The sequence below is a fragment of the Hakea prostrata genome, chromosome 2 (genome assembly GCF_041222555.1).
Source record: "Hakea prostrata isolate BN-2017 chromosome 2, UWA_Hpros_2, whole genome shotgun sequence".
In the NCBI taxonomy this organism is placed as follows: domain Eukaryota; kingdom Viridiplantae; phylum Streptophyta; class Magnoliopsida; order Proteales; family Proteaceae; genus Hakea; species Hakea prostrata.
In genome coordinates, this window is record NC_142601.1 from 72,577,778 (window position 1) to 72,595,521 (window position 17,744).

At 40.0% G+C, this 17,744-nt stretch overlaps 2 protein-coding genes and 1 pseudogene across 3 annotated transcripts in view; all 3 read right to left on the reverse strand.

The window, feature by feature from the left end:
- Positions 1-93: 93 nt before the first annotated feature.
- On the reverse strand, positions 94-2,265 carry LOC149026293 (UNC93-like protein 1). Its single transcript, XM_089143288.1, has 2 exons — positions 687-2,265; positions 94-556 (listed from the first exon to the last, which is right to left on the reverse strand). Exons 1-2 carry the CDS (start codon positions 1,877-1,879, stop codon positions 316-318), a joined length of 1,434 nt encoding a protein of 477 aa, XP_088999414.1. The 5' UTR covers positions 1,880-2,265; the 3' UTR covers positions 94-315.
- A 1,965-nt stretch (positions 2,266-4,230) lies between these two features.
- Positions 4,231-7,601, reverse strand: LOC149026294 (tubulin beta-3 chain). Its single transcript, XM_089146557.1, has 3 exons — positions 7,067-7,601; positions 5,282-5,551; positions 4,231-5,149 (listed from the first exon to the last, which is right to left on the reverse strand). The coding sequence occupies exons 1-3, from the start codon at positions 7,458-7,460 to the stop codon at positions 4,473-4,475; spliced, it is 1,341 nt and encodes a 446-aa protein (XP_089002683.1). The 5' UTR covers positions 7,461-7,601; the 3' UTR covers positions 4,231-4,472.
- A 3,489-nt stretch (positions 7,602-11,090) lies between these two features.
- The window catches only part of LOC149026295 (protein ROOT HAIR DEFECTIVE 3 homolog 2-like), a 30,110-nt pseudogene continuing 23,456 nt past the window's right edge, over positions 11,091-17,744 (reverse strand). Inside the window, exons 5-7 of the transcript XR_016171831.1 lie at positions 16,507-16,601; positions 16,295-16,390; positions 11,091-12,019 (exon numbers count right to left, since the gene is read on the reverse strand). The product of XR_016171831.1 is annotated as a protein ROOT HAIR DEFECTIVE 3 homolog 2-like (transcript). The remainder of the gene's footprint in view (positions 12,020-16,294; positions 16,391-16,506; positions 16,602-17,744) is intronic.

The following is a 17,744-nucleotide window of genomic DNA, read 5'->3' on the forward strand; positions in this document are numbered from 1 at the left end:
AGAGACCCAACATTAATTTATGCTATACTAAAAGAACCTATTCGGTTTTCTGTATTACATTTTCTTAATGGACCGAGAGAAGGCAAAGACAGGCCTAAGTAAATTCATGTCTAGATCACTTTTTCATCAGGGGACCACATAATACTCATTTTCTTTTACTACACAATAGGTGAAGGATTCACGTCTAAATATTGATAAAATAAATTCAGAAATTGGACTTCTAGCGGATCTTACATGCTCCTCCTCTATTGTATGGTGAAGGAGCATCAGAAAAAACATTATGTGTTCTTCCAATAGGAAGGTGATCCGAACTCATTAATTTCCATTTCTTTGATCCTCATCTGCAGAGGAAAGAACAGCATCCTTGTCAGCTACCTTAGTGGGTTCATGATTATCCTTCACAGCCAAGATGACCAGCAGAAACATCAATGGGTAACTCAATGTAGTCAGTGACCAGTTCACAATCAGCTGGGTCAGTAAGGGGATGTTGTGGGTTCCTACTTGCCATGCAACAGCAGCTCCAGCACTCTGCACTCCCTTGTAAAAACCACTATACCTGCAATGTGGATATGGCAAACAGCAAGCTCCTGGCATTAGTTTTTTTTAGCAGCAAAGCATATAAAAAAACAAGCATGAATGGTAGTCGAATGACCAAGTTAAAGCAAACAGGTATCAAGCCAATATACCTGCTTAGTGTCTCAGAATCATCAGCCAAAGCTCCAATCACCCAATAAACCATAGTTTGGAACATAGCATCCAACAACCCATAACTGAAGTACAACACAAATGGACCTGCGAAAGCAGCTCCTGAATCCTTGAAATCTAATTTCTCTGGCAAATTATTCAATGAGTAGGTGAACTGATTGGCAAGGCCACCTACCCAAATTGCTGTTCCAAACAAGGAAACAATGCCAATGCCAACAAAACCCCTCATTCTCCGACTCTGAAAACTAAAATCCAAGACATAACCAATTGCTGCAGAACCCAACATCTGAGCCCCCCAGTAGAACACATTATTCAATCCCCTGGTTCTCAAATTGAACAACACCCCATTCACATTATTGAACTGGTAGCTGTAGAAGAAGTTGCTAGCCCATGAAGCAGGGACCAGAAGGAGCATCTTCCAATTGAGAAACAGTTTGATAATCTCTACTGCTTCAACTGAGACACTTGAATACTTCACATTAGAACAGGTGGTGCCATCGTCTCGAACCACCCTGCTCGGTGGTAGGATTGCGAGGGAGAGGAGAACTCCGGTGAACATGAAACACATGAAGCCAATGTAAGTTCCATCATTGACAGAAGCTGCCTGAGAACGGTTGTAATTGAGAATAAATGGAATCAGGCCACCAATGACACCACCCATATTAAAGATACTCCAAAAGATGGAAATATAGGTACCCTTGCGTTCCTTAGGTGGGTAAGCAGTCATAATAGCACCTTCTCCGGCCCAAACAAGGCCTGCTCCAATGCCAAGCAAAGCTCCGGCTATAATAGCAAAAGTTTGGCTTTTTAGGTGGTTATAGTAGAGGAAAGAACCAGCATACAGGACATAAGTGAAACATCCAATGGAGAGGGTGAGACGAGGACCGAGGATATTGTAGATGCCACCACCAAGAATGCCAAAGATAGCAAAGGTGGTGTATAGGGCGGTGTTAGCATTATTGGCTGCAGTTGGGTCAACTTGACCACCACCACCCATGCCTGAGAGGGCATTGAACATGCCTGGGCAACAGAAACAAACAAGTCCTATCATGACGACCTGAACCAAAGGAGAATTGTACCTGAATCTAGAAAGGGTTGTTTGTGAAGTTGATATGCTTGCTGCTTCTTCATCCATGGCTCCAGATTCTCCTGTTGTTGCCTCTCCCAAGCCCATGATTGATGGATCAATGGGTTTTGGAGTAATGTTGATTTGGTTTCAACAATTTTCCAAGAGAGAAAGATAGAGAACCAGCAGATAAATGAGTTACTACTGAATCTTTTACTTCAGCATTTGGGGATTGAGGGAGACTAAAATTGCTGGCTCTTCATCAATTGATTCAAGTCTAATCCCATGAAGGATTGATGATTCAACTGACAGTTAAAAGAAAGACAACCACAAAATAGAGGACATGAATGAGATTTTTAATGAAATTGTGAACTGAAAAAAATTGTAATTAATGAGAATACTCCATCAGCAGTTCTGCTACAATGAAGAACCCATGAACCAATTCCTCCCTCTCTCTCTTGGCTCTCACACAGTTCTCCACATGAGCTGGAAGTACAAATTGAAACCCAAAAGCATTTGCTCCTTCCAGATTGGATATGACTTTGTAGATAGATTGTGGATATGACTTTTATCTTTACGGCTGAATCTTGGTAGTTGACTTCTGTATCGTATGAAAAGCGACTAACTTTAATTCAAAAGCAAAATCTGTCAGCTGTTACATCAGTTTAGCCCAAATGATTTCTTCGAATATAAAAAACAAATAAATAAATGAATAGGAGTCTTCAATTCAATAACACAATGTCTCATAACCCATTTCTTGGAATGCAATGTTTCTTACATTTTCGAACACCTTGACTACATGGGTAGCATTTTATATATGATTTTAACATCGGGTAAGACTTCACTCTTAGTCTCAAGGAGATTCAAACACTTGTCATGGCTCTTTGGATCAGAATATTCCACGTGGGAGAGGATCCAAACTCCCAATCTTTTCAATTATGTCTTATGACCCATTTATTGGAATGCATTGTTTCTTATATTTTCAGTTATTCAAAAATATGATTTTTCATTTTCTTTTAGAAAACAAATAGTTTTGTATTAGTGGGTGGAGCCATTATATATATTACAAGGAGAGTCAAACCTGACCTTTCATAAAGAGGCGTTGTCATTGCCAACTGTGCAAACCTTTGATAATTAAAAAAATAAAAAACAAGCACAGGTCTACTCTATAGGAACTGGATATGGCTATTCAATTTAGATTTTTACTTCGTACCAGCCTTGGGTCCTATGGCAACAGCAATTGTTGGGCTTGAACAAAAGATTGGGTTTTGTTTCCAAATTTTACTCGACTTCCCTTTTGTTTTTTTGGGTAATCCAATTTTTACTCGACTTGAGGGCTAAGCATCTCAGCCTATTCCTTACCTCCCAAACAGTCAGATGCCAGTCGAGGGAGCACAGACTGCTCCCCAACAGCTTCCCAACCACACAAACACGTGGGGCCCACAAGTGAAAATTTGATTTTTTTTTTCAAAAAGTGAAAAATATTACAAAACTGCTTACATCAGGCTTTTTGAAAAATTATAAATTATTTACAGTTATTTATTTATTAATTTTAAAATTAAAATAATTTTTTTTCCCGAATTAAAAATAGAAAATATAAATTTTTTATTTTACAAAACTTTACTTAATTTTTTTTAAAATGACCAGAGAGACAAAGAGGGTGAGAAGAATTTGGCCGGTTAAACGAAAGGACAAGTTGTTGAGGAAGAAGATGATCTCTGGAAAATGAAGGGTATTAAGTTAGGATTTTCAAAATTTTTAATCAATCATGTTTTCTCATAGGGGGCAAATACAGGTTAAATGGGTTTTCCTCAGAAAGCCCTAGTTTAGCAAGCAAAGAGGAGAAGGAAACCAAGAGATTTGGAGAAGTTGTCCGTCTGTCACTCACTCTCTCTCTCGGGAGTCCAAAGGAAGTATGGACTCCACCATCTCCATGATTTTCTGCTTTACATCTAGGGTTTTTGTTCTTCAATTTTGGTGGTTTCTAGCAGGAATTTTTTCGTTGCATAACAAAAATTGCATGAATGCCCTAATTACTAGCTGTTGGTTACCGGAGAAATCCATCGATTTGGTGAAGAAAGCAGACATCGTGATAGGTGTACTAGGATTGTCTATTTGTAAATTTTATTGTTGAATTAAGATTAGGGTTTTACCATGATTGTAAATTTGATCCAATTTACCTGAAAATGCGGTTACCTGCAAGGGCTGCAACTGCTCCTTGAATGGTTACAGTCTGCTATGTCATCAGCATGTATATGAATCTGTGTCTCGACAAGTACCAGCTCCAGCCTTTGCTTTGCAGTTAGATCTAGAACGAACAGAGAATCTGGACTACCTATTTAACAACAAAATACACACGAGAACAATTCATTTGCTGAGCGCTAATGATGTGATTTAGTTTTCAATAAAGCGGCAATCATCAAAAGGGCAAAATAGTAGAGCGGAACAAGGCAAGGCAGTTAACTCTAAAAACTACATTACTTCAAGAGAAATCGAATATGTACGACATCCAAGTATAACTCAAAAAGAAAGAAAAAGAATCTGTTAACACAATAATCACACAACAAAACTCAAATACATGACACAACACGTATACACCGTGGCAAGACATGCTAACCACATTCATGGCAAAGATAAATCACACCAACTAACACGCCTCACAGAAAAAGCAAGTCCCAGAAGATGTCAAATTTGGGATGCCTCATGCAGGTATCTCCTCTTCTTCTTCCTCTTCCTCATACTCTTCATCATCTGCAGTTGCATCTTGGTACTGCTGGTATTCAGCCACCAGATCATTCATGTTACTCTCAGCCTCAGTGAACTCCATCTCATCCATGCCCTCACCAGTGTACCAGTGCAAGAAAGCCTTCCTCCTGAACATGGCTGTGAACTGTTCACTAACCCTCCGGAACATCTCTTGAATAGAGGTAGAGTTTCCAATAAATGTTGATGCCATCTTTAGACCCTTTGGTGGGATGTCACATACACTAGACTTGACATTGTTGGGTATCCACTCAACAAAGTAGGAGGAGTTCTTGTTCTGCACATTAATCATCTGTTCATCAACCTCTTTGGTGCTCATCTTACCACGGAACATGGCTGATGCAGTAAGGTAACGACCATGTCGTGGGTCAGCAGCACACATCATGTTCTTGGAATCCCACATCTGTTGGGTCAACTCAGGGACAGTAAGGGCTCTGTACTGTTGGGAGCCTCTTGATGTCAAAGGTGCAAACCCAACCATGAAGAAGTGGAGACGAGGGAAGGGAATCAGATTCACCGCGAGCTTCCGAAGATCGGAGTTCAACTGTCCAGGGAACCGGAGGCAGCATGTAACACCGCTCATGGTGGCAGAGATGAGGTGATTGAGATCACCAACTACAAGAAGAAAACATTTCAGATCAGAGAGGAGGGAAAACAATTTCAATTTCGTATGTGAGAAGAACAGCATTGCACTAAGAAGCCATATTACTGCAACAAAGATTGGATTGATATTCCAAATGTTCTTACATGTGGGTGTAGCAAGCTTGAGAGTGCGGAAACATATATCATACAAAGCTTCATTGTCTAGAACCATACATTCATCAGCATTCTCAACAAGCTGGTGAACAGAGAGGGTAGCATTGTATGGCTCTACAACAGTATCTGAGACCTTTGGGGAAGGGAAAACAGAGAACGTCAACATCATACGATCCGGATACTCTTCTCTGATCTTGGAGATGAGTAGTGTTCCCATGCCTGAACCAGTGCCTCCACCCAAGGAGTGGCATACTTGGAATCCTGTTCAACAAAAAGTATAAAGAAATTAAAAAAAATGAAGAAACAAATCAAATATGAAACAGAAAGACTTGTATGCAGACAGAACTAGCAAACAAGACCTCTTATGGATGCCACCTGAAAGGAATAACGTAATCTTTCATCAAGATGTAAAAATGTCAATGTAAAATTTTACGTACATTTCTACTAATCCAAAAGAAACAAAATCATGTTAAAAAGAACACCAGACCATGTTCTGAATCAAATAGGATAGAGAAGAGAACTGATAAAGAGGCACAGAACAATAAACAAAATCATGGGAAGAAAGAAAAAGAAAATTCTAGGCAAATGAGCCCCACAGCTAATAAGATATCACTTGCAGAATCCACAACAAACGAATCAGATTAAAACACATACAGACACACACACACACACACACATATAAAGTCTAATCATGATGATGTCATTTGATCTAAAAGATCAAAATATGGTACTGTATCACATTTTGCCAACAATAGAACAGCTAGTTTTACTGATCCACATGGCCATAAGAAAGGTATAAGTTGCATAAATGAATCGTCTAACAGGAAAGAAAGTTCAAAAATGATAGGTGGCTACTTAAACAAGCCATTCATATAAATTAACCACATAACCAGAATAATCACTCAAAAGTACATAAGTTACAAATAAATAAATAAAATAAAAACAAAAAACAACAACAAGAAGAAGAAGGATAACCATGATAAGGGTTCTTGTTCAGGACATGGATTTAAAAGTTAGTCAAAGCTGTTGTGCTGCCAGCCTGCCACATTATATCTAAGAAAATTTGGTAGCAGACAGAAACCACAAGGATACTGGGATGGAGAGATCTGCAACAGAGACCTTGTAGCTTCCATGAGATGTCTGCTCTCGAAGGACATACTTGAGTTGAAGGTCAATACAATTCCTTCCCACCCAATTTTTTTTCCAATCAGAGAACTTCAGAGTCCGTTCGAAATGTTTCAGGCAATTGCTCAAATCATTGAGAACTAAAGATGTACAGGTCAAATAGTAAAGTGTTCATAGTTTGAACAAGATTCCGAAAACAACCAAAAGTTCAACAAAACAATACATATTCAGGCAAAATTTAACCACACATAATACAGCTAAACGTAAGGAATATGAACCGTATAATCAAATCAAATCGATGGCCTTCAAAAGCAAAGCACAAGATCAAAAGCATCTTCATAATTATCTACAGAACAACCCCAGGAGAGCCCACAATCCCCAATGAGCATCAGATCCAAGCGTAAGACCAAAATGGAAATAAACAGAAAAACTAATTTTGATCAAGACCCTATACGATACACTTGGACTAAGGGTGAATCAGATTTCTCCCCAATCCAATTGTGTAATTTCTTGGTTTCCAATTGGAGAACTGGACTGGGTACCAAATAAAAAGAATGAATTAAATATTGTGTAATCTAAGTTCTGTTTAGTACCAAAGATATGCAGCTCAAATCGCAAATTGCAGACAACGTGATTGGGTGAGGAACAAACCTTGCAAACAATCACAGTTCTCAGCCTCTTTCCTGACAACATCTAGAACGGAATCTATCAACTCAGCTCCTTCGGTGTAATGACCTTTAGCCCAGTTGTTCCCAGCACCAGACTGACCAAACACAAAGTTATCCGGCCGAAAGATCTGACCGAAGGGTCCTGATCGAAGTGAATCCATGGTACCGGGCTCCAAATCCATCAGAACAGCCCGTGGAACGTAACGTCCCCCACTCGCCTCATTGTAATAGACATTGATCCGTTCGAGTTGAAGATCATAGTCGCCGTTGTACTTTCCGCTGGCATCTATGCCGTGTTCGTCACAGATAACTTCCCAGAACTTGGCTCCGATCTGGTTCCCACATTGACCGCCCTGGATGTGAAGTATCTCACGCATTTTGGAATTGAAAATGAACAACGGAGAACGAAAATTGCAGAGTGGGAGATGAGAATTGTGCAAGTGGAAGAAAAAGATAAGACTGAGATAGGGTTTAGGGTTGGACAGGAAAATGGAGATGAAGCAGAGAAGAATAGAAGGTTCGGTAGTATTTATAGTGGTTTTGATAACACCACTAACCTTTTAATATTATGAAACAGCGATTTTGAAAGGCAAATTTGAGACGGCGTTTGCATTGGGCTGAAAATGACAAAAATAGTTTTTAAATAATCTCTGAACATAAATAAAAGAGATCCTTTGCCCCCAAAAAAAAAAAACATAAATAAGATCATAAGATAAATTTTTGCTATTTGGGACCTCTAACCTCTTTCTTATTATATTATTTTAATAATTAAAATGACATTTGGGAGAATCGATATTCAATTGAGAATGAATGAAACCCTATATTTTATAGAAAATTTGGTATTTTTTAAACAAATTTTTAAAGAAAATTTTCAATGCCACCCCTAAGTTACTCCTTAAAATTAATGTTATTCCTTGAATTATCCAACTTGTCGATCATACCTATCATGAGATAAAAACATATAAAAATCAATTCTATTGAAAATCACAATCAAGTGTTGATTTTAAGTAAGTTGAATATTTTAAAAATATAATAATAATCTTGAACGAAAAAATCACCTTGAATTTTTTTTTTTTTGTCTCTCTTTGCCGTCTAATGACTACGTCCACCCCATTTATAAATCTTCACAAAATTTGAAAGGAATGCATAATGAATAGTATTTTTAAACTTTAAATATAAATGTAATATAATAAGAAATAGATAAGTAAAAACTATGAGATTAACGGTGTTAATAATAAGAGTTCTATTTAATAAATTGAATAACTTAGAGAGTAGTGCTAAAAAAATTCCTTTTTTTTTTTTTGGTAAAAGCATTTTCTGTTAAATTTATTTCTTATATTTCATACTCTGATTATTTTTATCTTAAAGATTAGCAAAAAAAAAGTTATATCAGGATTTCAAAAATTAAAATGACATCCAACGAAATTAAAGTTGATAAATAAATAAATAAAACCTATAAAATATAAATGATCTTGATATGGCACAAGGGAATGTAGGTGTCTGGTGTTAACAAGAAAAAAATGTCTTGTCTACTACTTTTCCCAAGGATATTGTACTTTCTTTATGTTCAAGCTTTCTGATTCTCTTTTCAGCTGTCATACACTCTCAAACATTATCTCTCCCTCATTTTGGGAAATGCAATTACTCATTATTACTTGTGCTTGGACTAGAAGAATCTCCCAAAAAAAGACTAGAAGAAAGATAAACTCAAAAGATGATTCAAAAAGGCCCATCCACACCACACATTGGCCAAGCAAAACTAGTAAGTAGTAACCAGTAACTGCAAGATGCTCTGGAGCAATTATGGCCCCACATGTTGGACGACGAGTAGATTGATTACTCGAGGGGTTGGGCAGTTTTTTTTTTGTTTTTTTTGGTAAACAGGGGTTGGGCAGTTTGATCCATGCCAAAAAGAGACTAACCCAGAAAATGATAGTGGTACGACTTGATTAAATTGGTTAAACTGGGAATTGTTTATTATGAGTAGACCCTAAATTTCAGTGAAACAAGGAACTAATGAGAGATACACCAAGAGAGTTGCTCAACTGCATATGAAAATGGTAATCAATGATTTTTATTTTTTTTAAATTGAATAATTTTATACAACAACAACAACAATAAGCCTTTCCACTAATGGGGGCATCTGGAATCCAATTCTCAAGGAATAACTTTACATACCTATATACCAATTCTCTAAGGTTACTTAAGACCCTAGCCGCCCAAGGTAACACCCCGAAGAGCATTAGGCCCGGCCCGCCGCGGGCCCCCGCCCAATAGACGAACCACAGTGCCACCATCCATCTTAGCACCCCCGACGCCCGCGGCGCGGCATAAATTTTCCTTGCAATGGACGTCCAGCCCCGGCCTCACCTCCACCCTTTATTTTGGACTTCTTAAATCCCTCTTTACTTATGTTGACCTGGTCCTAAACAATCCTGCTTTATCGCAAGTACACCACTCACATCGGCGTAGAGCTTTGCCTCTAGTTTTAATGAGATTTGAAGTCTTCTCTTCATATTATGAAATGATGATTTTTAATCAATAATTTTGTATTTTCTCTCCCTATTTTTTTCTTCCATTTTTATAAGCAATGATTTTGTATTCTCTCAAACAGTTAATCAGTTCAGTTTTCAGAGCTTAATTTGGACATTTTTTTCTCCTTGTAAAAGAACTTTCCAGATAACCTTATCTAGTGTATCTAACTACTGTGCAGTTTTATATACTAGTTGCTTAGGGTCAACTAAATGAATGATAGTGATACATCATCTTATCTGATAAAGACATCACTGCATCTACCAACCATATTAAGTAAGATGTGTTCAAATCAATATGATGATCCTTCTACCATAGGATGGGTCATTATGTGTATTCTAAGTTAGAATGTTAATTGTTTACCCCCAAAAAAAAAAAAAGAATGTTAAATACAAACAATAGCACATTATTAAATAAATCATGTTGAATTTAATAATTTCTCCAATAAATAAATGCTGGCATATACATAAGAACTAGGGAATTAGTTAGAATAATTAAGAATATATGAACTAAACAATAATGGATGGTAATACTGTTTCGAAATAGAAAAACTATAAGTTAAGACCTCTTAATCTCAATCTAAATATCAACACAACCAACTTATTGTCCTCGTATACTTTTTTTGGTGTTTTTTGTTTACCTAAACATATACTTTTTTTTGGTGGTTTTTGTTTACCTAAAAACATAAAAGAAAATCACTAAAATCCATAAAGGCATTGTTAATTTTCAGATCAATCTAACTTCTTCATATGTTCAATGTATGTTGCAAATAATTATTTGAAAGAGCTGACCTTATTTAGCACTTTTGATTAGAAAACCACTCAAAAACCTAGAGGATATTATTCATATATATTAAAACAATATGATTAAGATAGAATCTTACATTTAGATATATGACTTGTGAGGCAATATCCTTATCTGTCCATGAATAGACTCAGCAACTAATTTCCCCTGCTCCCTAAAAAACTAACTCTTACTCAAAGAAAAATACTTGTTTGATTTGGTTGACAGGTGGAAATATTCCTACAGGACCAAGCAACCCCAGGGTCAAGCCCCCCTGGCCCCCCACCCACCACCAAAAAAAAAAAAACCTCCGACTTTGATTTACCAAGGAACCCCCTAGCCCCCCCGAGAAAGCCGCGGCCCGCCCCCCCCTGAATTTTTTCTAAACCCCTCTAGTCCTTTTCTGTGTGAAATGCAAGCGCGCATTTGACCTCTTTCTATGGGGTTCCATTATTCGACCATTGCAATATTGAATCATGGCTCCGCCCTTGCATTCCTAGTTACCCTTTGGCAATAGATCAACCTCCTAGCTTCCTTCTTTCACTTTGAATCCCAAAAAATAACAAAATAAAGTCAATAATCACATTGACTAATCATAGGGTTGACTTTTATTTACACTTCCGGTAGGAAAGAAATGATCTAGCAGATTGCATCAAATGCAAATTACCTTATTTTTACAAACATAATTATGCTAGTATGATAAGATTTTTACATGTTTAAATTATCTAATTACTAACGAGATTTCAGATCCTGTATTTATGAATCGGAGATTTATACCCGTTTGGTTTATAAAACATCCCTAGATTCATGAATTGGAAATTTATACATGTTTGATGGAAAAACATCCCTAGATTCATGAAATCCAAGAATTTCACTTTTTTTCCTAAAAATGTGGATTAAACCATTCTTGGGTATTGGGTGAAATCCATGGATTCTACCATAAGTATAAAATTGATGAAATTTGCAGATTCATACGTAGAGTAACCCAACAAAACTCTATGAACTTTGATAGATTTGAAACTAACCAAAACAGTTAATTTTTTGAACCATGAATCCGAGATTTGAAATCTATAGATTTGAAATCCCATTTCATTTCAAATCTCTAGATTCATTTAACCAAACATGCCCTAACACACTCTTCCATGATTCCATCTGTTCACATAAATACAACAATATACCCAAGAGGAATATATCTATTCGCCTACCCTGTAACCCTGGCACTGGCAGTACATTCTCATGTATCTGCGAAGCAGAGAGCCTCCACCAATCTGGAGGTCATGTTCTCTTTCCAATGTGAACCATTTTGCACATAACAATCAATGGTCTTGATCAAATATGCTCTGGCACTTCATTGTTTGTACATCGTCTTTGTGTCAGTGGACTTTGAATACTTGTCGCTATTTTCAGTTGGTGTGACATTAAATGGTTCCAATGAATCTGGAACTGAATCTGTTACAGAATTCGCTCTCTGGGTTTGATTTTGTAAACTGTGGGCAGCTACTGATGGGACTGGTCTGGGTGGTTCAGCAGTTTGATGACCTTCAGCTTCTTCCACTAGTTTCCTCATCAGGTTCATCATGGTGGGAACAAATTTTGATGCAATAGAAATAACTCCTGCTAGCTGCACACAAGACGGTGGAAACAAATGTGTGAAATCCTATTGTTTAGGTGTCTCATATTTTGATAAAATGATGCCTAGGATAACTAATGTTTCAGAAAATGATTTTCCGATTCCTCATGTTTTTACCCACCCTACCTGTTCCATGCACAACACAAAATCACCCTCCCCAGTAAGCGGCAACACCACACCACCTCCACTATCCATCCCTCCTTTCCCACTCTCACTCTCCACTCTCTTCCCTGCAAACCTGCCCCATGCCATTTACTCCCTACCAGTTCACCCCTCTGTGTCTATAAATCCCACCCCACACCGTCCTACCCCTGCCCACAAGTACACAACCAGTCCACCCCTATCCTTGCTGTGAATTACATATTGAGCGGAGAATTGTCCCCTATGCTGCCTCTGCTATCAGCTTCGGCACTATTTCCCGAGTTCTTATCTTGCTGAAGCAAAACAAAAAACCAGTGTGACACAGCTAGAACCAAACAAAAACCCATACTCGGTATACTAATCATTACATCCCAAGCCAAGCTGCCCCAGTAACACACCTTTGTCTTTCAATATCCCGAACCACAACACCTTATGTGCCACCACCACCTCTCACCCAAAGCTCCCCATAGTCCACAAACTCCCACTTGCCACTCTTTCTTTTTCTTTTCCCTACAGTTTTCACCCCTAGTAATCCATGGCACCTCTGTCGAACAAATAGTTCTCCCTCTATTATGAGGGCCTCTGGGCCTAAGAGCATGAACCTGAAATAATGGGGACAGCTGTCCCTAGGCAACTAATAGGAGGAGAGTAGCTCACGGACCTCCAACTTAGCAAGCTGGAGGAGCTCCTCATTATCAACCTAGTTCCAGTTGTTGAGGAAGCCACAATATTGCAGACACTGACCTACTTGGTGAGAAGTATCCGCTCCTATGTTTGAGGCTTAGGCAATTGGTTTTGAAGCGATAATTTCTTGATGAAACTGCTGTGGCCAAGGAAATCGATGTAGGAGTAATGGCAGTTCTTGAGCTTGTACTCACATGGATGGTGCTCGTTGTTTTAACCCTGGCACGTTTTGAGGGCAGCATAGTATAGCCATACTTCTTGGAGGCGTTATTCCCTCTGGCGGCCAAGATCACTAAGACAAGGTGTGGGATAGAAAGGAGTTGGGGTGGGGGTGGTTGTTCGAGGCACAGGTGGAAGGGTTCAAAGAGAAATAGTTCTTGAGGGTGCAAGGGAAATATGCAGAAAAAGAGAGGAGAACAAGTGAGAAATAAAGAGAGGGCAAGAAACGACAGTTGGGCGAGGGTAAGTGGATGGCAGAGATGACGACATGGCAAAGGGAAAGAGGAGATCATGGGCCAAAGAGGGTTTGGGGACATAGATGGTCAGGAAGGAGGGGTAGAGAGTGCAGTTTGGGACTGGGGAAGGGTTGCTACTTGCTAGGGAAAGGGATTGAGCAAGGTGTGATGTTTAGGGAAGAAACAGTGTGGTGGTGGTTGAGCTGGCAAGAGAATGATGCAGATGGGAGGAGTGAGCTTTCTAGGGAAGTAGGGTGTGGTGGTGGAACAAAAAAATATCACAACCAACCAAATATAATCTTACAAGCCTGGGTATCCAACATGTGTTTTCTCCTAATGTGGGTATCCCAAGTGTCATTTTACCCCTTTTTTTTTATATCCACTATGAAAATGTTGCCAAGCTTCATAACACTTGCTTAGAAAATTGAAAGATATTATTATAGCAGGAGAACACTACCTGGGTGAGTGTAGTGCACTGCCCCAGTGCTCAGATACTAGAAGGAAATGAACACCACACCCCCATGGAAAGGTAAAATTTCCTAGGGGCTTGGCAGCCATTTTGCAAGCTTGTGTTTGGGCACAATGGCGAAGTACCAAACGCAATGGCATAAGTACCAAACACTCTAGATAGTGCTTCCCCCCCCCCCCCCCAACTAAAAATTTTGATTGCAAAAGGCAGCTTTTTTTAAATTATATTTTTTGGGCCTTTTTCCTTCCTTTTTTTTTTTTTTTTTTGGGGGGGGGGGGGGTGGGGGGTTGGTTTGGGAACCTTCTTTACAAGTTCATCTCCAATATCCTCATGAATTGGCTCAAGAATGTAATGCGCTCTCTTGTTAGCTCAAGTCAATTTGCTTTCATATCTAGCCATAATACCTGAGATAATGTCCTCCTTTGTGTAGGATTGCTCGACGTGTCGATAGGGCCTCCTGCTTCCCTGCAGCCCTCTTAACCTTCACAAAGCCTTTTACTCTATCCACTGGGACTTTATCAATGAAGTCCACTATGCTATGGGATTCCCCCCTTCCTTTGTCCATTGGATCGAAGTCTGCATCTTCACCCCCCATTCTTCATCATTACTAATATCTCCTGGCAGGTTTCTTTCCTTCTCGTGCCAACATCAATTAAGGCTGTCTCCTGACCCCCTTCCTGTTCTCACTTGCATTGGAGGTCCTTTCTGACATTCTCCAATCTAAAACCGATCAACTCCTCAACTATCCTGTCCTCAAGTGCAAATCTCTAAATCTAACCCATCTTGCCTTTGTCGATGACCTTATGATCTTTTCCAAAGCCTCCCACTCTTTCATCTCCTCCATTCTCTCTACCTCTCTCTCTCTTCAAGTCCCTTTCCAATCTCCGAATGAACCTCGACAAGTCTCTTCTCTTCCTCTTGGGTGCTTCCGGTGCTGTCCACGATGCTTTCCAGCAACTCACTAGTTTTAAGCTTGGTTCCTTTCCCTATGGTTTATCTTGGCCTTCCCCTCATCCTTGCTAGGATCACTAACCACTATTGCACCCCAATGCTTGACAACATCCACTAGAAGCTCCAACCTTGGAAAGGCAAGCTCCTCTCATTTTTGGTAGAGTGGTGCTCATCCGTTCAATCCTTGAATCCTCATATCTCTACTGGTGTGGCATCTTCTGCATTCCCAATGTCACCATCTATGCAATGGAAGCCCTCTTTTGTGCCTTCCTCTAAAAAGGCTAAGAGTCCTCTCGCTTCCTTCACCCCATCAGTGCCAGAGATTTGTCGTCCAAAATCTAAGGGTGGCTTAGGAATCTGCTGCATTCAAGATGTCATTGTGTCCTACCTTTTGAAACTCATCTGAAAGATTGTATCCAAGCATGACTCCATCTGGGTTAATTGGTTCTATTCCTACATTCTTAAATAATCTAACTCAATCTAGATTGTTTCCCTTCCCTCCAACCCTTCTTCAGTTTGGAGAAAGCTCCTCCTTTTGAGACAATATGCCCCTTCCACCATCTCCACCCATATAGCATAACCCGTGGCATCTGATGGACATCCTCTTCACCCTCCTAGGCCCTTGCATGAAGTATGAATCCCACATCCCTAAATCTACCCCCTTCCTCCTTTATCCCTGATGGTTCTTTGGTGCCCCTCCTTAACCTTGTCTTACATAAGTTTGTCCTCCATCCCCCCCCCTCCCGGTGCACCTCTTAGACATCCTCGTTGACCTCACCATTTGGCTCCCATCCCCCTTCAAAATCTTCACCACCTATTCGGCCTGAAGGCTGAAACCTTTACCACTTCCCTTGGGCCCCCTTGGTTTGGTTCAAAGGACACATCCCCTACCATTCCCTCTGTCTTTGGAGAGCCCTTAACCTTAGCCTTCCCACCCAAGCTTTTCACAATAGCCGCCACACCCCTTGCCAACCCCTAACTCCATCCTTTGCTAGAATGGTTCAGAGGACCTTAACCACCTTTTCTTCACTTGCCCCTTCAAGAGAAATCCTTTGCTTCCACTTGGCCTCATTCACGACGCTCTTTTGGCTTTGCTCAAGATTGGTCTTGGATCTTGAGAAATTTTTCAGGCTCCATTATCTGCGACAAAGCAGGTAAGCTAGTTTCCGATACTACTAACCACCACTTGTAGCGGAAGTATAACCTTAGGAAATGGACCTCCAAATCTCGCTCCCTAAATATGATTTGGAAAGCCATCTACTTTGATATCTCTATTAGGCTTTAGTCTCTTCCTCACCCCCTATTGTTGATATCCCAAGGAATAGGCTCATTGTTCCCCCCTATGTTGGGGTCTTAGTTCCCCCTTCCGGCCTCCCTCTTGAAGGCTGGTCTTCTCCCTCCCCCCTTCCCCCCTTTGTACATTCCTTTTTTTCCCTCTTGCGGCTTTTAGTAAAGTTATTTATTCATCCAAAAAAAAGATGCAAAAATAGAATGCAAGATCTAATACTTGTTTGTTTTTGAATATATAAGATTCATTCATCCAAAAAAAAAAGATCCAATACTTACCGTACCATTGCGGAAATCACCTATAACATCAAGCTGTACCGATAAGGCTTTGGACAATAATAAATAACAAATAATGCCAAGAGTTGGAGAGGATTCCTGTTTATCACCAAAAGCACCAGTAATCAGCAGCTTAAGAAAGAAGCCAGTGAAAACAGCAGGTAATGCAATAATGAAGCAAACAGAAAATGAAGGGATAGGAAGTTGGACATTACTTTAAAAGGATCATAATTTCATTAGATTCAAGAATAATCATTGCAAGAATTGCCCAAGGTGGAGGTAAGCAGTTGCTATTTTGATTGTGAGCTTCCTGAAGAAAATAAGCAATATCTTACGTGAAATTCCACCAACCAATGAATATTTTTTAAGACTGGTCAATTACCAACTTCTGCAATAGTTTTTGAGAAGGATGCAAAATAGAAAGTATGAGCACAAGGGAAGGCATGTACAAATACAAATGCAATCCTACCTGTCTCCTGAAGCTTATCTGGAAAATTGCCTCCAACCATCCCTCTATCTGGGTTTCCTGGGTTTACTCTCATATCTTAAATCCGATTCCAACTAGACTGCCCCCACCCCTCCCAATCCTTCCTGGATTTGGAGAAAACTTCTCCTTCTCCGCCCTAGAGATCTCTCTACTATCTCCATCCAAATCTCTTATGGTTCCCCTGCCTCTTTCTGACTTGACCCTTGGCATCCGTCGGACATCCTGTTCACCCACTTTGGCCCTCGCACTGTCTTTGATACCCACATCCCAAATACACCCCCTCTCCTCGTTCATCACTAATGGTTCTTGGATTGCCACCCCCCCCTCACCCGAGTCTCACACAAGATTGGAACTCTCTCCCCCCCCCCCCTCTTTTTCAACTTCTCCTAGTGATGTAACCATCTGGCTCCTCCTCTCCCCCTTCAAAGTTTTTTTCCACCTCCTCAACTTGGAACCTCCTTAGAATCCCCTCTACCCCTAACCCCGGGCCCCCTTACTTTGGTTTAAAGGCCACATCCCCCGCCACTCCCTCACCCTTTGGAGAGCCCTCAACTCAGCCCTTCCTACCCAAGCTTTTCTCATTAGCAGCCACATCCCATCTAACCCTAACATCACCCTCTGCTAAAACTGCCCCGAGGACCTTGATCACTTATTTTTCTTGTGCCCATACTCCCGCTGTCTTTGGGAGAAAGCCCTTGCTTCCATTTAACCTAGGTCGAGACGTTCTTATGGCTACACTCGAGATTGGGAATGGTGCTTGAGAGCATTTTTTGGTTCATCTCTGTGCAACCAAGTTGGTAATCTAGTGTTCATGGCCTCCATCCATCACCTGTGGTGGGAACGCAATCTTAGGAGATGGTCCACCAAATCTCGATCTCTTGATAGGATTTGGCATGCCATCTGCTTTGATGGATCTTCTAGGCTCCTTTCTATCCCCCATCCCCTGGTGGCTAACTCCCCAAGGAA